Genomic DNA, 21,689 nt, shown 5'->3' on the forward strand with positions numbered 1-21,689 from the left:
GGGGGGGGGGGGGAGGGATGGATGCTTTTCTTAGAAAAAAAAAAACATTGAAAATGTGCAAGAAACTGTACATGATGCACTACATCGGTACTCACTTAAAGCCAAAACTAGTAAATTCACTGAAAAGAGATCTGACATATGTCTATAACTCTATATGCAGCTGAACTACAATGTTATCATTTGTAGACTGACTTTTGGGTCTGCAGGCCACCATCAATGCTTTCCAGATATGAGACTACTTCCATGACACTTGGCCTCATAGACGGGTTATGGTTCACACACTTACAAGCAACTTCAAGCATCTTCAGCATTTGATCTTCTTGCCCTGTGCCTCGTAGCACTGGATCTAGGACGTCAATCTGCTTCCCACGAGACCTCATCTCCAGCACCCATGGGACAAGTTCTTTTGATCTGGACAGGAACGGAACAGGTCGTTTTCCTGTAAGCAGCTCAAGGAGGACAACTCCAAAACTGTATATATCACCTCTTAGAGTAGCTACCCACCCTTGGCCATACTCAGGTGGAATGTAACCAAGAGTGCCAACCAATTCGGTCGTGACATGAGTTTTGTTCGGAAGGATCAGTCTTGACAGCCCAAAATCTGCAACATAAGCTTTGAATTCTTTGTCAAGTAGGATGTTGCTGGATTTGATGTCACGATGGACAATGTGCGGCTTGCAGACATCATGGATGTAAGAAAGGCCACGGCTAGCTCCTTGTGCAATTTTGAGCCTCACCGGCCAGTCAAGAAATGTTCCAGGATCATCATCTCTGTTGTGAAGCCAATCATCCAAACTGCCATTCTCTAAGAAAGAATATATGAGGAACCTCGAGTTTCCATGGATGCAATAACCCCACAGTGGCACAAGATTTTCATGCTGGGCCATGGATAGTGCTTCAACCTCTGCAGTGAACTCCCTTTCCATAAGGCACATCTCGCCGTTAAGCTTCTTAATTGCAAGCTTGGATCCATCGGGTAGCTCGGCCTTGAATACTAGTCCATAGCCTCCACATCCGATGATGTTCTCCTTGCCAAATTTATTTGTTGCCTTCATAATGTCCGTGAATGTGAGCTTGTTTTCGTCTCCCTTTCTTCCTGGCATCATCACCAATGAATGCTCCGAATTGGAGTTGAATGATAGCACTTCTATGTCGCTATCATCGGTGCTCCTGTTTTTGGTCCTGGAACTTGTTGCCCGGGACAAGGCAAGAAGACAAACAAGGAGTAGGACGGCAATAGCTATGAAAAATATAGAAAATGCAAGTGCAAATATGACCTTCTTATGTTGTTTCTTGGAGGTGAAATGTGCTTCTGCTGAATTGCAATGGCGAATAAGTGTAGGACCACAGAGCTTTGGGTTGCCATCAAAGCTAGCATTTGTGAATGTACTAAATTGGCCTGTGGTTGTCACAGGCCCTTCCAGGTCATTGGAAGAAACGTTAAACTTAGAAAGGAAGTGTAGATTGTTCATCTCGGTTGGGATTCGGCCAGTTAGATGATTGCTTGATAAGTCAAGCACCAGCAAGTTTGTGAGGTTGCAGATCGATTGGGGGATTTCTCCATATAATTTGTTGAAGCTCAAATTTAGTGAAAGGAGCTCTTTTAAGAGACCTATCTCCGGAGGGATCACACCAATGAAGTTATTGTTTCCTAGATTGAGCACTTTTTGAAAAGCATTGGCCTTGCGGTATTGAAGTGACGTATCTACATAAATTGGTAGTTGAAAGACTCTCGGATCCAAACTTGCAGCAGTCTTGTCTGATTTTAGCATTGGCATATCTGTTAACGCTGTAGGAATTTCCCCAGTCAAATTGTTATTTGATATATCAACATAGAACAGGAAGTTTAGGCTGCTTATCCAGTCAGGTATTGTTCCAGTTAGTTGATTGCTCTGTAAAAATAACATCTCCAAATTTCTGAGCTTTGATAACCAATGAGGTATTTTCCCCAACAATGAGCATTCACTTATTGAAAGAACCTGAAGATTCACAAAACCATCAATGCTGTCATCGTCAGGCATGGTCTCATGCATGAAATTGTTTCCAATAAGAAGAGTGGTGAGATTCTTGGAGCTCTTTAGTATCTGAAGTGCATTTGTTAAATTTGTAAAACTGTTGCCAGTAAGTGATAGGAAGGAGAGTGACTTCAGATGGCTTAGTCCCTTCGATAACTGGCCATGGAAATTGTTTGAAGATAGACGCAGTGCAGTTAGTTTGTAGCATGAGTATATGCTTTCTGGAATTTCGCCACTGAAACTGTTCCGCATAAGATCTAAGGTTTTTAGATTGGGTAAGTTGGAGAAATTGACCTTGTTGAGTTCTCCGCTGAAATTGTTGTTGTTGAGGTCGATGGTTGTGAGATTTGTGCAGCCGCCCAGTGATGATGGTAGCTCTCCTGACATGTTGTTGTGGTCCAAATGGAGCTCCTCCAATCCCTTGAGCTGACCAATATAATCTGGGATATCACCAATGAAGTTGTTGCCTCCAAGATCAAGTGTAGACAGATTCCTGATGTTGATTATGCGTTTACCATCAAGTGTTCCTTGCAAATAGTTGTTAGGGAAAGACAGGTGCTCTAGCAAGGTAGCATTGAAGAGTTCATCAGGGAGTGTCCCAATGAGGTTGTTGTGGCCAGCCTTGAGCACTCGCAGCATGGAGCAGTTACCAAGCCCTGGGGGGACTGTGCCACTGAATTGGTTGTAGCTTAGATCAAGCACAGCAAGAAATGGAGATATGTTACAGAATTGTGTCGGTATCTGCCCAGTAAAGCTGTTGTTGCTGGCATTGAGCGCAACCAGATTCTCCATCGCCTTCCATGTTATTGATGTAAACTGCCCTGTAAACATGTTACTTGAGATGTTAAGTACCTGTAGAGGCTGGCCAGGGGTTGAAGATGGCAGCTCGTGCAGCTCTCCGCTGAGTTGGTTAAAGCTGACATCGAGGGCAATTATGCTGCTTGATGATAACAATTCCAGCGGCAGGTCACCAGACAGAGAGTTGTAGGACAAGTTAAGATGCTGAAGGCCAGCGAGGTTGCTCAGAGATGCTGTGATGCGCCCTTCAAGTCCTCTAGAAGCCAGAGAGACCTCAATGACTGTCCTGTTTCTGTTACAGGTGATGCCTTCCCATTTGCAGCAATCTGTGCCTCCCTGCCATGACTTGGCTAAGCCGACATCATTCGACAGCCCAGCAAGGAACTGCAGGAGAAAGGCCTTCTCCTGCTCTGTGCAGCAACTTGTGGGGGTGGCCAAGCAGATGAACAGCAAAAGAGCAAGGCCAAGAAAAGGTATGGGTAATCTTCTGCTGCATTTCTTGTATGAAAAATGGAGTAATTGCATGGCTTCTTATTGAAACTACCACTGAAACTAGATGCTTAAGCTGTGTCCTGCCTAGACAAAATACCAATGGTCGAGAAACAGCATCAGGTAGAAGGAGGCTGCTCTTGCTTCCATCTTGCAGATTTCTTTCTAGTCGTGGTTAGCACAAAGAAAAACAGAGTCAATGATAAGACGCCATGTGACTGTATTTTATGCAACAGATAAACCTGCTTGTTTATTCAAACTTTGACATTTGATTGATGTATGCTGCAATCATCCATGAAGAAGTCCAACTGACCAATCTTTCTGACCATACGGAATATTTTTCTGTACTCATCCTTGTATCCATAATCCTTGTTGAATTTCTTACAGACTGCCGTGATTTACCTGATCTGAGATCAAAATCATAACAATTTCACGTTTGCACTTCACAAACGTGTAGTCTATAAGTCTAGCCCTTAGTACAGTTAGTACTGACAAAAGTCTGAAATAAAAAAAAAATGCTTGATGCAGACAAAAATCTGAAATTAAAACAAAAATACTCGATGCACCTTCTGTTTTTGTAGGATGATGCACACCCTTTTGTTATAGCAGGAAAAAGGCATATATTTTTACTGACATTTCTTTAGTGGCAATGGCTGGCAATTTGCCTGCCTGAACTCATTAAAATACAAGACAGGTGCGTACAGGTTTAACGAGGGTGGGTGGGAGTGGGGTGGATACTTTTCTTCTACAAATACTTCGAAATATGCAAGAAACTGTACGTGATGAACTATAAAACTAGTCAGACTAAAAACTAGTACGTCTAGGGAATATACATTTATTCTATGCAAATATTTCCATTTTTAACTGGCTAATACCTTTGCTTCTTGACTCACTCTTGTGGCCCCCAGGATAGCATGGATGGTTTCAAGCCTGTACTTATTGTTAGAGTGAAAATTGTAGAGACAAGCAAATAGTGAATGGGCAATCTTCCATTGATCTCATAGTTACATATATATAGGGAGAGATTTACAAGACACTAATTCTAGGATTAAGTGTAGCCCTTAATCCTCTTGTAACAGCCAGCAATAAGAATGAGTTATTGCCTTTAATCTTTTGCTGTTACTAGTCTTGCTTCATTGCTGGTGAAAATGGAGCTTTAACTCCATTTAGTGAGAGCAAATTCTCTTGTTTTGTAACACTCCCCCTTTTGGCGGAACCTTTGAGATCAACATGCTTTTTAATTCCTTTGAAAAACCCTGTGGGAAAAAATAGGAATAATTTGATTTATGATTACTCTATCATAAACCTGCAAGGTTTAAGGAGTAAGGTACGCCTTGATTATTATCTCTAGAAAACCCCCGGTGGGGAAAACATGAGATAAGGCATATGCTTATATCAAACATTGTCTCATTAAAAATTTTATATGAGAAAACCTGATGGTAAAACTCATAAAAGAAAAGAGTGCAATGTGATGCGTTTAACAATGTCCATCGTTCAGAGAGTCTCCCCCTGAAGCTTGCAAATCTCTGAGCCGTCTCATTCCAATTCCCTTAACACATTTCTCAAATATGGAAGTAGGTAGAGATTTGGTGAAGAGATCTGCTAGATTATCACAAGACTTTGTCTGTAAGATGTTTATTTTTCCACTCTGCTGAAGCTCATGGGGATAAAACAACTTAGGGGCAATATGTTTAGTGATATTGCTCTTGATGTAACCTTTTTGCATTGTGTGATACAAGCAGCATTATCCTCATAGATAATGGTAGGTGATTCTGAGGAATCAATGCCACAAGATCGCTCAATGTGGTCAATCATTCTGTGAAGCCACACGCATTCTCGTGACGCCTCAAATAGTGCGATGATTTGTCGAGGTAGCCACTAAAATTTGTTTAGATGACTTCCATGATATGGCAGTTCCTCCGTGAAGGAACACAAAACCTGTATGTGATCTGGCATTGTGGGGATCAGACATATAGCCAGCATCAGTGTATCCAACCAAACTAGGATCATTAGTTTTCTGGAAAAACAAGCCAAGATCCTTCGTGCCATTCAAGTCCGAGGGTCGACAGATTCACTTTGAGATCCATCGCCCAGGAAGGGAAATTGGAACCATCAAGAGCAAGTATATCAAACTCTTTGGTTGCCATCTCACCTACAATGTGATAGCAAAATTTTTTGAGAAATTATGGGTATTTAATTTTATGTGAATTCAGAAATGAACTCAAACAATAAATTAAATTTCCTTCAATTTTGATATAGATTCTGAGTACGAGGGATTTATATAACGCTGAGGCATTTTCAAATCCATTTGATCTCATACTTCAAAGAATTATTCAAATTTGAAGAGATTATTGCATTGAATTTAATAATAAAGGGCAATGAAATTTAAATTTGCAAAGAACTTGTATGTAATAAAGGACATGGAAATGCATAAAGTGCTGAGAACAAACTTATATATAAATTTCGGAGAATTACATATTGCTGAAAGCAAAAGAACACTCTCTGATTATTTGCGGAATGTAAATAGCTCAAAGTCTAAGGACTGAATTGCAAAACATATGTTGAAATGAAAATTGCTGAAAAAAATAAAGTTTATTGGGCGGTGGGCCGAGACAATCTCGATTTCAGCCACCGCCGCTTCGGGCCCAGTGAGGCCGAGGGTGGTGGGGGGCGCTGGCGGGGCTCGGCGCCGGCCTGTGGGCCGGCCGGCCTAGGAAAGCCGCGGCCTTATGGCCCGGCTGAGGGGAGCTAGGGTTAGCTCCAATCCACCAGCCGCCGCCGAAGCCTCTGGCGCTCAGCGCCTAGGCCACCGCCGCCGCACCATGCAACCGCCGCCGCCGCGCCTTGCAGCCGTCCACCGTCGGGAGCGCCGCCTGCGCTATGCGTGGCCAGCGCGACTGAGGCCGCGCGCTGGTGCGCCGTGCCGCCGCCAGAACATCGTGCGCACCGCCGAGGCACCCCCTCCCCCCACCTCCCTGATCCCTTTCATGGCCCGCTCAGGCCTCCCCCTTACCTGAGGGCGGAGGGGGGGGGCGATGCGGTCGGGTTGAGCAGGAGGTGGTGGAGGTGCGATGGCGGGCTCAGGATCGGTGTAAACCACGTCTACCGCCGCAAGGGAGCTCTCCACAAGGTTGTAGTACGGCGGGAGCCCACTGCGCGCGGCCATTGTGCAGAGGGGGTTGACGCTGTAGCGTTCCACGGCCGGCGTCGGCGCGTACGGTGGAGTCCACGGCGTGTACTCCGGAGTGGCCTCGCGGCGCGGAGCTGAAGATCCGGCGCCGGAACAAGGGTAGAAGGACCAGCCATGGTGCGGGCAGAATGCCGACACCATGTGCTGCCCCTCCTGTGGCTGTCTATGAACCACCATCGGAGGAGGGACTTGGAGAGTCCCAATGGCGCTGCTGGAACCGCTACTTTCGGCACGTGCAAACCTGCGGGCAGCAGTGCTACCCACGTGGTGCCTTCCTCCATGGCTATAGTAGCCGAAGGGAGTAGCATGAGGGGCGTAGCCCCTGCCATAGTGTGGGCGGCGCACTGGAGCCCGCTAGAGCGCATCGAGCTGTTGGTGGAGCAAACGGCGAAGGTGGTGGGCGCGTGGGTGGTATGAACGTGCATCTTTGGAGAAAGATAAACCGCGAGCCATTTCTTACCGTTGGTTGGAGCTCAGCGAGAACAAAGGTGCCGATAATGTGTTAGAGTGAAAATTGTAGAGACAAGCAAATAGTGAATGGGCAATCTTCCATTGATCTCATAGTTACATATATATAGGGAGAGATTTACAAGACACTAATTCTAGGATTAAGTGTAGCCCTTAATCCTCTTGTAACAGCCAGCAATAAGAATGAGTTATTGTCTTTAATCTTTTGCTGTTACTAGTCTTGCTTCATTGCTGGTGAAAATGGAGCTTTAACTCCATTTAGTGAGGGCAAATTCTCGTGTTTTGTAACACTTATGAGGAAGAAGAAGACTAGAAGAGGCAAGAGGCAGTTTGCATCCGCTATTCTGACTCTGCCCTGTTTATCCATTACACCGAGGGAAAGAAAAATCAGGTCAAGAACCGGATGCCCCACCGTGGGAACACATGGAAACAGTGATCTGCACATTTGCCACGGAAGGTCGCAAGCTTCTTCCTAGCTGGTTCGCACGGTCTTAGGCTGAGGCAACCCTGTATATTATATTGGGAGAGCCAACTCTTCTGTACTAAGAAAAACGGTTGCTTGATGACCACCGTTCACTATCGCACTGTTCGGCTGGTGGATTGAGCCTTCAACCCTACAGTGATTCTCTCTCACACTACTCCAGTCCAGCCTCCAGCCACCAGCCAGATAATAGTGTTTTTCTCTCACACCACTCCAGCTCCAGCCTCCCGAACACGGTGTATGTGATTATTTAGCTGTCACGTGGCACATTTGATTCTGCATGCTTCCCAATGTCAGCCTTGTCTTATTGCAGCAATGCTTACAGTTCTTGGGTGCCCAGCCAATGATCGTGACTTCGTGAGGCCAGTTTTTGACTTTGGTTTCTTGGCATAAGTTGATGCCCCGATTAATGATCTTATTTGTTTAACGGCTGCCATTTTGGACTTTAGGGTGGTCGTGTTTTTTTTTTGGGGTTGCGAGAACCAATCAAAAGGATTGCTTGTTGCTTCTCAATACGATTTTTTTTTGTTCTTCTTAAGTTAGCACTTGTCCGTGAGTCAGTCTGTAATTGGAAGTTTGGAACGATGTAAATTGCCGCATACTGTTGCGCATTCTGGTGCCAGCACCTCCCGACTCTGAAAGACGCAGTGGTTTCTGAAGCCTGTTTATGATCAGGAGCCAAAGAACTGAGCATCATCAACATCCAAGTGCACGCATTGCTCACTAGTGATAGTGACTGAACCGAAATCGTCATTCCTCATTTGATTCTACCTTTTCAGAGTGCCTTAGCAACCTGATCAGAGTACACACAGTAATAATCTGAAAAGGATTGCGCAACCTGTTCTGAATTTTATGAATTCTGAAGCGCATGCAGAATTTTCACATGCAAGTTGGATGGGCAGCGCTAAAAAAACGGGAGGCAGCAAATCACAGAGGAGTGTTCCCTCCAAATTCACGAGATATTTCTGGGGGAAAATAATTCGTTGATGAGTCAGCGCACAAGAAGTCAAGAACGATGCGCTGCGCCCTCTAGATCATTTGATTGTTTCGAACAACATGACGTCGGAGCGAATAAGAAAAGCACGAACTAGCTTAGGCCGCGCAGAAGACGATGGCAAGCACGCTGAACGCAAACTCGCCGAGCACGAGATGCTTGGGCTTCGGAAGCCTGCGCCGCCGTCGCCGCCGCACGTCGCCGGCACGCACGACGCGGTCGAACTTTGAGGCCCCGGCACATCTCGTTCGGCGAGGGCCATCATCAGAGCGGCCAGCGGATCGCGCGTTTCAGGCAGTCATCGTAGCAGTCGTCTGCGAGTTTCTTTTGGATGTCGTGGCTATGCTGGAAGGGCGGTGAGGTGGCCGGCGCCGGCGCCGCGACGTCCTGTCGAGGGACGAGGGGAGACCGGAGAGCCGGACGACGGAGGCGGAGGCGGAGGGGACGGGGGTTTATTTGAAAAATATTGGATCCAGACTAGGGCTTTATGCAAATATATATAAGGGTTTATTTGAAAAAATCGGACCGTAACTATGAAATCGGAATGGAAAATTCGGTTCCGACCGGCACCGCATCCCGTATAAACCAATCTTATATCATATTAACAACAAAAACAAAAATAAGAAACACGAAAGACATAGAAAAACCTAGCAAAAACAGGAACAGAATCAGGTGAGCACTTTTCCTGATTGTATTCAGGGTTACTGAATTCAGCTGCAAAAATTGCCAACAATATTCCCATATTTATTTAGCTCATAAAACACACATTAGACTGACATTGCGTACACCACACAACTCAGCCAAATGGGCCACGCTTGCATGTTATTGTTACATAGTACTCCAAGGAAAAAGAAGCTGGTGGAGGATGGATAATTTCCTCAAAAGTAGTTTCAAATGTGCAAGAAACTGTACAACATGCACTGTAACACTAGCAAACTCAAAACTAGTACCTCTACTGAAAAATACACTGATTTTATACGCTGAACTACTATGATGTTATCATGTTTAATTGGCTAGTTGCAGTGCTGCACCATGTCTTGACTGACTTTTATGTCTGCAGGGCCATCATCCACGCTTTCCAGACATGACACTACTTGCATGATAGCTGGCCTCATAGAAGGGTTATGGTTCACACACTTGCAAGCAACCTCAAGCACCTTCAGCATTTGCTCTTCATGCCCTGTGCCGCGGAGTGTTGGATCCAGGACGTCAATCTGCTTTCCTTGAGACCTCATCTCTAGCACCCATGGGACAAGTTCTTTTGATGTCGACATGACTGAAACAGGCCGCGATCCTGTGAGCAGCTCAAGCAGGACAACTCCAAGGCTGTATATATCACCTCTCAGAGTAGCCACCGACCCTTGCCCATACTCAGGGGGGATGTAGCCGAGAGTGCCAACCAACTCGGTTGTAACGTGTGTTTTGTTGGGAAGGATCAATCTTGATAGCCCAAAATCTGCAAGATGAGCTTTGAATTCTTTGTCAAGTAGGATGTTGCTGGATTTGATATCCCGGTGGACAATGTGAGGTCTGCAGACATTGTGGATGTAAGAAAGGCCATGGCTTGCTCCTTTTGCTATCTTCAGCCGTGTTGGCCAGTCAAGATATGTGCTTGCATCATCATCCCTGTTGTGAAGCCAGTCATCGAGACTGCCATTCTCCATGAAAGAATATATGAGGAACCAGGAGTCTCGCTGAATACAGTATCCCCACAACGGCACTAGATGGTCATGCTGAGCCATGGACAGCACTTCAACCTCTGCCGCGAACTCCCTTTCCATTAGGCACATTTCACCATTGAGCTTCTTGATGGCAAGCTTGCAGCCATCAGGTAGCTCAGCTTTATAGACTAGCCCGTAACCACCACATCCAATGATGTGCTCCTTGTCGAAGTTATTTGTAGCCTTCATGATTTCAGAGAACGTGAGCTTGTTTTCTTCTGCCTTGCTTCCCAGCAGCATAACCAATGCGTGCTCTTGACTCGAGTTAGATGAATTTGTTTCCACATCTCCATTTGGCTCTATTGTACTTTTGGCTGTCAACCTGTTTACCTTAATAGTGACAAGGAGACACCCCAGCAACAAAAGAATGGAAATCGCTGCAAAGAACACGCCAAATGCAATTGCGAAAATGGCCTTCTTATTTCTTCCTTTTGTGGGTACCAGAGGTGCATCAGCTGAACTGCATCGACGACCGAGCATAGGGCCGCACAGCTGTGGATTCCCATCAAAGATAGAATTCGGAAATGTACTAAATTGCCCACCAGTTGGAATTGGCCCTTCCAGGTTGTTGTTAGAAATATTGATTGTGGAAAGGAAGTGCAGGTTCTCCAATTCAGATGGGATTGGACCTGTGAGATTGTTGTTGGATAAGTCTAGCACCTGCAGTTTTGTGAGATTGCAGATAGATGTAGGTATTGGTCCAGTTAAGTTGTTGAAGCTGACATTGAGTGAAACGAGGGCTTTCAACTGACCAATCTCCGGGGGAATCACGCCCATCAGTTTGTTGCTGCTTAGATCTAGCATTTTAGGGAAAGCAACCAGTATGCGGTACTGACGCGATGGACTTCCATAAACTGGCAGGTCGAAGATCCTTTGATCTAAATGGGCTGCTGTCTTCTCTGAAGTTAGCATTGACAAATTCATTAATGCTGTTGGGATTTCCCCTGTAAGGCTATTGTTTGATAAGTCTAAATAGAAAAGGGAGTTTAAAGCGTTGATCCACGTTGGTATTCGTCCACTGAGTCGATTGCCACCTAGGACCAATATCTCTAAATTTGTTAGCTTTGATATCCAAAGAGGTATATTCCCTGACAATAGGCATTTTTCAATGTCCAAGACCTGAATATTCTCAAAACCATTAAACGTGTCATCCTGTGGCAGGATCTCTCCCCTGAAGTTGGTACCGATAAGCAGGGTTGTAAGATTTGTGCATCCCTTAAGGATCTGAAGTGTTTTTGTGATGTTTGTAAAATTGTTTCTACCAATAGATAGGAAAGTGAGAGCCTTCAGGTTACCTATTCTCGGCGAAAGTTGCCCTTGTAAGTTGTTTCCAGATAGCCTTAGTGCAGTCAAATTTCTGCAAGAGTATATGCTTTCTGGAACTGTGCCGGTGAAGTTGTTGTACAGAAGGTCTAAAGTTTTTAGATTGTACAGTGTAGAGAAATTGACCTTCACAAGCTTGCCACTGAAGTTGTTGCTCTTGAGGTCAATGGTTCTGAGATTTGTGCAATTTCCTAGTGATGATGGCAGCTCCTCTGACATGTTGTTGTTGTCCAAATGGAGCTCCTCTAATCTCTTGAGCTGTCCTATAGAATCAGGGATATTGCCGGTGAACTTGTTCCCCTCAAGATTAAGGGTTGTCAGATCTCTAAGGTTGGCCATGCGTGTATCATCGAGTACACCATCCAAATCATTGTTAGGAAAAGATAGGTGCTCCAACGAGGTAACATTGAACAGCTCATGTGGGATTGACCCACTGAGTTTGTTGTGGCCAGCCTTGAGCACTCTTAGCTCGGAGCAATTACCGAGCCCTGTCGGGATGCGACCACCGAATCCGTTGCAACAGAGTTCAAGCACAGCAAAGGATGGTGATATGTTACAGAAATGACCTGGAAGTTCCCCTGTGAAGCTGTTGTTGCTGGCATTGAGTGCAACCAAATTCTTCATCCCCTTCCATGTTGTGGAGGTAAACTGCCCTGTAAACATGTTGCTTGAGATGTTCAGTACCTTTAGAGGTTGGTCAGCGGCTGAAGATGGCAGCTCATGCAGGTCTCCCATGAGTTGGTTGAAGCTGACATCGAGGACGATGATGCTGCTGGACGACACCAATTCCAGCGGCAGGCCACCAGACAATGAGTTGTGGGACAAGTTGAGATGCTCCAGGCTGGTGAGGTTGCCAAGATATGGTGAGATGCGCCCTTCAAGCCCCCTAGAAGCCAGTGAGACATTGATGACCGTCTTGTTTCTGTTGCAGGTGACCCCTTCCCACCTACAGCATTCAGTGCCTTCCTTCCATGACTTGGCGAGGCCGGCATCCTGGGAGAGCCCGGCGAGGAACTGGAGCAGGGAGGCCTTTTCCAACTCTGTACAGGAACTGGTGGGAGACGCCAACGAGATCAGCAGAATAGCAAGGCCAAGGTAAGGTATGTGTAACCTGCTGCTGCACTTCTTGTATGTAAAATGGTTTGGCTGCATGGCTTCCTGTTGAAACTAGCATGGAAACAAGAAAGCTTAGCTTGTATATGTCTCTAGATGAAGGACTAATGGTCTAATCAGGGAAGAGCATGATGTAGAAGAAAGAAGAGGCTGTTGCTTTAATCTTGGTTATCAGTTCCTAGTTGTTGAAAGAAAAAATGAAGTCAACGATTAGATGCTACAGGAAATCATCCTTATTCTGACTATAGTTGACGTAGCAGCCCACTAGTTGAACGTTTCATTTATGGCTGCATGATACTCTGTTGAGAAGTCCAACTGACCAAGCTTCCTGGGTTTGAGATCCTCTGAGGCTGTGACTTTGCCACGGACATGTGGGCCTGATGATGCCGGGCCCACATGTCGGTGACAAAGTCACCATGAAGTCAGACTGCAGAGGAGCTTCTCTCGCTTCCTGACCGTACAAAAGATAAGCCTTTTTATTGTCAATCCTTGAATCCTTAGAAGCATACCCAGTGTGCCCAACATCACTTGTGCCTTGATTTACCTCTCAGGATCCGGCATCACTTGTCCACCGGCTAAACTTGACCAACCTGCTGTCTTGCCATTAGCAATAGCAGTTACATGACAAAATCTGTAGAATATTCATATGCTGGTAAGGAAATTAGATGGACAGAGAGGAAACCGAAGGCAACATGTATATGTGTTGCCCCAAATTCACTAGACGTTTCCTGGGAAAATATGCTGGATTTTCTGAAGTCAAGTAGCTTATGCTTCTTAGAACTCAAGAACAATGCGCTGCTCAGATCATTTGATTGCCATTGGAGGAAGAAAGCTGGGCACAAGAACGCAGGTCTGCTCAGTAAAACGGTCGGTCGTCCTCGTAGGCCCGCCGCGCCGTACGCCGCCGGCAAACACGGCGCGGTTGGACTCCGGACGAGGCCCCATCTAGTCCGACGCGGGCGGCGAATTGGCAACGCGCATGTCGGAGCCGCCAGCTTATTACGCATTTCTGGCCCTCAATGCCAGGAGTGTTTGAGTTTCCTTTGAATGTCGAGCTTGTGCTGGACGGGGAAGTGCGGCGGCCGGCAAATGATAGAGGTGGAAGAGGGCTTATCTGCATAAATCGCTATTAATAGTAATCGCTATTAAAATTAGGGGGTACTGTGCAAATTGTAGTGGTCTTTTCGGAAACAGTCGTGTCGCGATTATTAGAATCAGGGGTCTTTCGTAAAGGTTCGCGATCCGAAATAGGAGGTTTTGAAAAATATTTTTTCCCCTTTTTCTTTGTCACAAGTCTCCTGGCCGGCACGGCGGCCGACGAGGTCCCGGCGTCCCACTGGCATCGGCGGGCGCCGGCAACCCCATCGCGACGCGCCTCATGCACCTTTCTGTAGACCGAACACACACCCAGGGATTTTGCCGGTACCCGCAACATTTGCTGCATGCTCTGCTCGCCGGCCGCCCGGCCGGGCTTCAAGCATCACACTCACAACGGAAGTATACAGTAGCGGCTCCTTCCTCTCCGGCCACCACCACCCGCGCGCCGTGCTCTTGCATCCCGAGCTTATTCCCTAGAGCCGTCACGGACGGCCTCGGGCTCTTCGGTGCAATGCTGATCCATGTGGCGCGGAACGAGGCGCCGCGGAAGCAGCGCGCTCAGGCTGTTCGACGAAATGCGGCTGAGGACGTCGGCACCCAAGTGGCGTTCCTTCTGTAACAAGGGCGGCTGTCCTAAGGTTGCCCCGGGCGCAACGGGAGTGGGCAAGCTGAGGAACATTCCAGGCTTCTGCGGTATGCGGCAGTTTGTGGCTGCGTGCTGCAAGCCTTCAAAATGGATTTTCTTTTTCACCATGCCTGACTCCTCTTGCATGGTTTGTGCTTTTACTTCAGATCGTTGAAAACTTGAAATGCATTCATGTTTAGTTTGCCATCCTACAATGTTCTATACCCTGGTCAGCATGCAGCTTTATCCCAAGTAATGACCAGAGACATCTATTACTCATCCGGAACTACAAATTGTTGGCATGCTACTCATTCCGCGTCCTAAGTTACAGTAGTTTCTGAATTCGGTGGATCAGAGCCATAGAGCTGATTAACACTTAGCAGCACCTAGGAGCATTGGTGCTAGACTGCCAGTACTTGGGTTAGTAATGTACTCGATAGAAATGACCAGTTTTTGCTTCCTTCTGTTTTCACAATGCTCCAGAAACTGAACAGCCATACATGTTACATACCATCTCAAGTAAACGGATGGAAGCTACTCTGTTTGAATACTTTACTCAAAATCTTTCAGAGGTCTCAATATGTACAAGAAACTTTATAAGATGCCCTATAACTAAAAACTAGTACCCCTAGTGAAAGATACATCTAATCTATTCATTCAGCTATAAGATTCTCATGTATAACTGGAAAACTGCATCTTTTCTTAAATGACTTTTGTGTCTGCAGGCCAGTATTGATGCTTTCCAGCCATGAGACTACTTCCATGATAGGTGGCCTCATGCTAGGGTTATAGTTCACACATTTGCAAGCAACCTCAAGCACCATAAGCATTTGCTCTTCGTGCCCTGTGCCACAGAGTGTTGGATCCAGGACCTCTATCTGCTTTCCCTGAGACCTCATCTCCAGCACCCATGAGACAAGTTCTTTTGATGTCGACAGGACTGGAACAGGTCGCATACCTGTGAGCAGCTCAAGCAGGACAACTCCAAAGCTGTATATATCGCCTCTCAGAGTAGCTACCCATCCTTGCCCATACTCAGGAGGAATGTAACCAAGAGTGCCAACCAACTCGGTCGTGACATGAGTTTTGTTGGGAAGGATCAATCTTGACAGCCCGAAATCTGCAACATGAGCTTTTAATTCCTTGTCAAGTAGGATGTTACTGGATTTGATGTCACGGTGGACAATATGAGGCTTGCAGACATTATGGATATAAGAAAGGCCACAACTTGCTCCTTGTGCAATCCTGAGCCTCGTCGGCCAGTCAAGAAATGTACTGGCATCGTCGTCCCTATTGTGAAGCCAATCGTCCAGACTGCCATTCTCCATAAAGGAGTATATGAGGAACCTTGAGTTTCCCTGGATGCCGTATCCCCACAGAGGCACAAGATGGTCATGATGTGCCATGGACAGCGCTTCAACCTCTGCATTGAACTCCCTTTCCATCACGCACATTTCACCATTGAGCTTCTTGATGGCGAGCATGCTGCCATCAGGCAGCTCAGCTTTATAGACAAGCCCATAACCACCGCACCCAATGATGTGCTCCTGATCGAAGTTATTTGTAGCTTCCACGATGTCAGAGAATGTGAGCTTCTTTTTGTCTCCCCTGATTTGTGGCATCATGATCAGCTCGTGCTCTGAGCTGGAGTCAAATGAAGTTGTTTGAACATCTATATTATCCTCCCTTCTATTTTTGGATTTTAAACACTTCAACCTGATTAGGACAAGGAGAAGCCCCAGCAACAGAACAATGGCAATCCCTGCAAAGAACACGCCCAATGTAATTGCAAAAATTGCCTTCCTTTTTCTTCCTTTTGTGAAGGCTGGATGTGCTTGAGCTGAAATGCATTGATAAACTAGCATAGAGCCACACAACTTTGGGTTCCCATAAAAGCTAGAATTCTGAAATGTGCTAAATTGGCCACCAGTTGGAATAGGCCCTTCGAGGTTATTATTAGAAACATTGAATGTGGCAAGGAAGTGCAGGTTCTCCAATGCAGCTGGGATTTCACCTGTGAGATTGTTGTTGGATAAATCTAGCACCTCCAGGTTTGTGAGATTACCGATGGATGGGGGCACCGGTCCTGTTAAGTTGTTGCAGCTGATATCGAGTGAAATGAGGGCTTTCAGCTGACCAATCTCTGGGGGAATCACACCCGTGACTTTGTTACTGCTTAGATTTAGCACTTTAGGAAAAGCGATCGGTTTACGGTATTGAAGTGATGGACCTTCATAAACTGGCAGATCAAAGATCCTTGGGTCCAAATGAGCTGCAGTCTCTGAAGTTAACATTGGCATAGTCATCAGTGCTCTTGGAATTTCCCCTGTAAGGCTATTGCTTGATATGTCTAAATAGAAAAGGAATCCCAATGTGTTGATCCAGGTTGGTATTGGTCCACTGAGTCTATTACCCTGCAAAAATAACATCTCCAAATTTGCTAGCTCCGATATCCAAAAAGGCATTTTCCCTGACAATAGGCAATCAGGAATGGCCAAAACCTGAAGATTGTTAAAACCATCGATTGTGGCATCATCCGGCATGGTCTCGTTCATGAAATTTAGCCCAAGAAGAAGGGTGGTGAGGTTCTTGGAGCGTTGTAGTATCTGAAGTGCATTTGTTATATTTGAAAAACTGTTGTTTGTGAGCGACAGGAAGGAGAGGGATTTCAGATTGCCTAGTCCTTCTGATAGCTGTCCATGGAACTTATTTGAAGACAGCCGTAGTGCAATCAGGTTTCTGCATGAGTATATGCTTTCTGGAATTGTGCCGCTGAAGTTGTTCCGCATAATATCTAAGGTTTTTAAATTGGGAAAGTTGGAGAAATTAACCTTGTTGAGCTCACCGCTGAAAATGTTGCTCTTAAGGTCAATTGTTATGAGATTTTTGCAGTTACTGAGAGTCGATGGCAGCTCCCCAGACATGCTGTTGTAGTTCAGATGGAGTTCCTGCAATCTCTTGAGTTGACCTATGGAGTCTGGAATCATGCCGCTGAATTTGTTTTCTCCAAGATCGAGGATGGCCATATTGCTGAGTTTGATTATATGTGTGCCATTAAGTGTTCCATGTAAACCATTGCTGGAAAAAGAAAGATGCTCCAACAAGGTAGCGTTGAAGAGTTCTTCAGGGAGAATTCCACTGAGGTTGTTGTGTCCAGCCTTGAGCACTCTGAGCTTGGAGCAATTACCGAGTCCTGGGGGGATACCACCACTGAGCTTGTTGTAACAGAGTTCTAGGACAGCAAAGGATGGTGATATGTTACAGAAATGACTAGGAATCTGCCCAGTAAAGCTGTTGTTGCTGGCATTGAGTGCGATCAAATTCTCCATCCCCTTCAATGTTGTGGAAGTAAACTCCCCTGTAAACAAGTTGCTGGAAATGTTAAGTACCTGTAGAGAGTGGCCATGGGCTGAAGATGGCAGCTCATGCAGGTCTCCATTGAGCTGGTTGAAGCTGACGTCAAGGACAATGATGCTGCTGGATGTCACCAATCCCGGCGGCAGGCCACCGGACAGTGAATTGTAGGACAAGTTCAGGTGCTGCAGGCCGGTGAGGTTCCCAAGGGACTGCGAGATACGGCCCTCAAGGCCCTTGTAATTCAGCGAGACAGTGGTGACTGTCCCATTTTGGTTGCAGGCAATTCCTTCCCATTTGCAGCAGTCATTACCTTGCCAAAACTTGGTGAGGTCGGCATCCTGCGAGAGCTCTGTGAGGAACTGGAGGAGGGAGGTTCTCTCCAGCTCTGTGCAGGAACTGGCACAGGACACCAAGGAGATGAGCAGAACAAGGGCAAGGCCAATGGAAGGTATGTGCGGTCTGATGCTGTGCTTCTTGCATGAGAAATGGATTGATTTCATGGCTTCCTGTCTATTGAAACTAGCATGGAAACCAGCTCATGCTTGAGCAGCGTCCTTTTCTAGACAAAGTACCAATGGTCTGATCAGGGAAGAGTATGAGGTAGAAGAAAGCTGTGGCTGGTGCTCATCTCTTGTAGTCGTGATCACTACAAGGAAAGACGGAGTCAAGGATTAGTTGCTATAGGAAAATTCCCATTATGATTGTAGAAAAAATTGCAATATTAGGACCGCAAACATTGATTGTACCTTATGCAATAGGGAATAGACAAAGCAGTTATTGTTCACACTTTGACGTCCCATTGGCGGCAGCCTGCACGGATCCATCAAGAAGTCCAACTGACAGAGCTTCCTGGCCGAAACATTTCCTTTTCTCAGCCATCCTTGAACCAATCATTGTCGAATTACTGCCGTGGTTCATTCACCTGATCCCGCCAATCCTTGTTGCATTGCTGCCGTAATGCCGTGATTTACCTTATATGACATCACTTGTCCTACCAGCTTCACTTAACGAACCTGTTGTCTTGATATTAGTAGTCGTTACTAGTGACAGAATCTTATTTTTTTAAAAAAAAATAGAAGCACTGCATGACGCACCTTTTGATTTTGCAGGATGATGGTGGCGAACAAGAAAATGTGCTCATTTTCGAAAGAAGCTGAAGATCTGCAAGATTCGATTGTTAAGAGGCAGTAGGACACGGAAAGCATCATTCCGGGAGGCGCTGATAATAATTTAGAGCAATCATCGGCGTCGCGGTCAAGGTGTGGACGCTGCTTGGAAAATAGAAGGCGCAAGTGGAGGCAAGAAAACAAGAGAGACACATGTACTGGAGGTGGTGGGTGAGGGTGACCTGGTGCCCTATTCTTCTGGTTCCTGACCTTGGTGGCTTGGCTCGAGGCGTTTACTTCTTTGGTACCTTGCTGATGATGCAGTGATGTGCACGCCTGGAGCTGCTTTCCATGGCCCCGTTGCACAGATGCGCGATGGATCTTGTCTCTTCTTGCTGACCCAGTGACCCCTGACCGGAATTCAAGAGGGCTCGACGTGAACCGGATAGCGTGTGATTTCTGATGGATCAGAGAGAGAGAGAAATAGTTGAGTTTTGAAGCACCCCTGGAGAGTGCCACAGTGGATATCTTGAATGCCTGAACTTGTGAACACGGCCTATCGATGAACTTTTATCCAGGTAGTGATGCTAAAATTTTGTTATTTTTTTGTGGGGCGTCGTCTTACTCAGTTTCAACTTTCAAGAGTTATCTGTCGAGATTATGTTGATGGTGCTTGCTTGGTTAGTGGGCGCAGTTCCACATTATAAGTTGCTCTTTAGTGGTTGCTGAATGATTATCTGTCAGCACGGGTTGGCTGTACTTTCCTTGCGGTGTTGATTGCAGGACAGCAAAGTTTGCGGCAGCACTAAGCCCTGTCGAGGCTCCAAGTTATCCTTTTTTTTTTGAGGGGTCAAGGCTCCAAGATTTCGCTGAAAGCGGATTCTAATTCTACCTTTGCGACGAGGCTGCTGAGCTGGCGCTGCATCCCTCGCTGTCTGTCTGCTCGTTTCTGCACAATACTCTTATTTTTTTGGAGGGAGTTTCTGCACAATACTCGTATTCGGTCAGGTTTCCTATCTTCACACTTGCTCCATTTGTTTTGTTTTCGTCGTACCTCGTGTCTACTTAACATGCATAATTTATCAGGTTCGGTGCCAGCAAAAGATTGAGGTTTGAGCGCGTGGCAGGTCCAGAGCTGAAGCCGAATGGCGTGCCGGCAGGAAAGCGGTACCGGAATCCACGGCGGCCAGGTCAGTCAGCTGGTGGGCGTCCGCTGCGTGCGCCGTACGCGTCCAGACCATGGCAACGCGAGCGGCGGCAACGGCATGCGCGTGGGCGTGGGCACGCGGCCCCCCCGGCTTGCCTCGGGCTCCGTTCACACCGCCCCCGCACGGCGAGACAGAAACCGGCGGCGACGACGAGGACGAGCACGAAGACCGGACGCGCGTATCCGCTGCGGCCGGACGCGCTGTCCGTGTCGCGTTCGGGCTCCGTTCTCTTCTCTTCTCTTCCCCCCGTCCTGTCGTGTTTGCTGACGCATCAGGAATGGATCCAGGACCAAGAGCGCGTCGTCGGTCGCTCTTCAAAGTCCGAGCTCTGAAAACGGCAAGGCGGCGGCGTCCACAAGTAGAACTGCGGGTTCACACTGCATCTAGAGGGCCTTAAACTTTGATCTAGATAATTTTGATTTAAAAATATGAAGACCAAGTTCGATTGTGAAGACCTCACTAAGACTATGATCCGCTACCTAACTGCATCCGGACTTCGGACTTCTAGACCTCGCCACGACGCCAGGACCGGGACACCCGGCTCGGATTGGCCCCTTATCCTTGGCACCACGAATTTGATTCTGATAATGAAGACTATAACGCACGAACCATGATATATGATGGTGAAAAAATTATTAAAAACATGCTTAGTTAGCTTTCAGTTTTCGCTCAACCAAAATCCAAATATGTTGATAAATTTGGCTAATATTTGATCCATATCTAAAAATTAGCATTTCAATATTTAGATCAAAATCATGATAAGTTACTAGAACTTTTTAAAACTTAACATTAACTACCATATTTTAGCATTAAACCAAATAAATACCTAAACTTTTTGCCCACACTTTGGCATGCTCTGATTTTGGGAAACTATGATTTTGGCTCGCTATGACTTTAGCCGGGCAAAAATTAGCATCCAACCAAGCATGCTCTAAGTGAACTACTCATGGCCAGGCCCAACCGAACTACTCATGGCCCGGCCCGGTTCACAGCCTTCTGCAACAGCCCTTGGGCTGAACCAAATCAAAGACCCTTGTCCCTCTGCCATACACTCTGGGCTCCATTGCTCTCCCTCCCACTGTGCCCTCGCAGCCTAGACCATACGCAATTGTTAGGAGTAACGCGTGCGGCTGCCATCCGATTCATCGCAAAAGCATAGGTACGTGCGGCCCGTTCGCTTATTTTCATTTTCGACGGCCCAATAGTGATTTATGGCCCAGCTGTGCTTCTGCTTCCTTCCAATTTCTTCATCCCGTGACTTCTCTGTTCTCGCTACGCCGCCGGCCGCCGGTGCCACTTCATCGCTGCATGGTTCGCCCCCTCTCCTTCTCCAACAATTCCGGTGAAGTGCAAATTTGCTCGACCTCTCTTCAATTTTGCTTCATCCGCCTATGTTTCACTAGATAGCTTTTTGTATCCCTAATTCTATGTTGGAGACGGTTTAAGGGTGATTCATCGAATTCGTGGAAGGATTCTTCATATATTAGGGAATCAGATTGATAGGTATGATTTGTTCCCCAATCTATATTCCATCTATTTACTGATATTTTTCTCATCTGTTTCCTCAGTTCATTTTTTTTCAGGTTGTGTGATTCAATTTGAGAATATTGGTTTGCAGATGCAATTGGTAGATGTGATCAATTTATTCTATCCCATGACGTACCTAGTTGCTTGCTAGTTTTGCTTACCCAATTGTTGTACGC

The 21,689-nt window shown here is 46.3% G+C and overlaps 3 protein-coding genes and 1 long non-coding RNA gene across 6 annotated transcripts; 1 reads left to right on the forward strand and 3 right to left on the reverse strand.

The window, feature by feature from the left end:
* Positions 1 to 176: 176 nt before the first annotated feature.
* Positions 177 to 3,338, reverse strand: LOC120648024 (tyrosine-sulfated glycopeptide receptor 1-like). Its single transcript, XM_039924810.1, has one exon. It carries the CDS (start codon positions 3,336 to 3,338, stop codon positions 177 to 179), a length of 3,162 nt encoding a protein of 1,053 aa, XP_039780744.1.
* A 5,906-nt stretch (positions 3,339 to 9,244) lies between these two features.
* LOC120652874 (tyrosine-sulfated glycopeptide receptor 1-like) lies at positions 9,245 to 12,739 on the reverse strand. Its single transcript, XM_039930845.1, has one exon. It carries the CDS (start codon positions 12,629 to 12,631, stop codon positions 9,449 to 9,451), a length of 3,183 nt encoding a protein of 1,060 aa, XP_039786779.1. The 5' UTR covers positions 12,632 to 12,739; the 3' UTR covers positions 9,245 to 9,448.
* A 1,097-nt stretch (positions 12,740 to 13,836) lies between these two features.
* LOC120653583 lies at positions 13,837 to 20,425 on the forward strand. Of its 3 annotated transcripts, XR_005666842.1 has the most exons (4): positions 13,837 to 14,463; positions 15,041 to 18,120; positions 18,782 to 19,781; positions 19,865 to 20,425. It is a non-coding gene; the product is annotated as an uncharacterized LOC120653583 (long non-coding RNA). The 3 variants fall into 3 exon arrangements; XR_005666843.1 differs by lacking the exon at positions 19,865 to 20,425 and having other exon boundaries at positions 13,839 to 14,383; positions 18,782 to 19,537; XR_005666844.1 differs by lacking the exons at positions 13,837 to 14,463; positions 19,865 to 20,425 and adding an exon at positions 14,478 to 14,735 and having other exon boundaries at positions 18,782 to 19,537.
* LOC120652780 (tyrosine-sulfated glycopeptide receptor 1-like) lies at positions 14,749 to 18,899 on the reverse strand. The gene is made up of 2 exons (XM_039930744.1): positions 18,767 to 18,899; positions 14,749 to 18,685 (listed from the first exon to the last, which is right to left on the reverse strand). The coding sequence occupies exon 2, from the start codon at positions 18,170 to 18,172 to the stop codon at positions 14,969 to 14,971; it is 3,204 nt and encodes a 1,067-aa protein (XP_039786678.1). The 5' UTR covers positions 18,173 to 18,685; positions 18,767 to 18,899; the 3' UTR covers positions 14,749 to 14,968.
* Positions 20,426 to 21,689: the final 1,264 nt, after the last annotated feature.

Source organism: Panicum virgatum, chromosome 1K, assembly GCF_016808335.1.
Source record: "Panicum virgatum strain AP13 chromosome 1K, P.virgatum_v5, whole genome shotgun sequence".
Taxonomy (NCBI): domain Eukaryota; kingdom Viridiplantae; phylum Streptophyta; class Magnoliopsida; order Poales; family Poaceae; genus Panicum; species Panicum virgatum.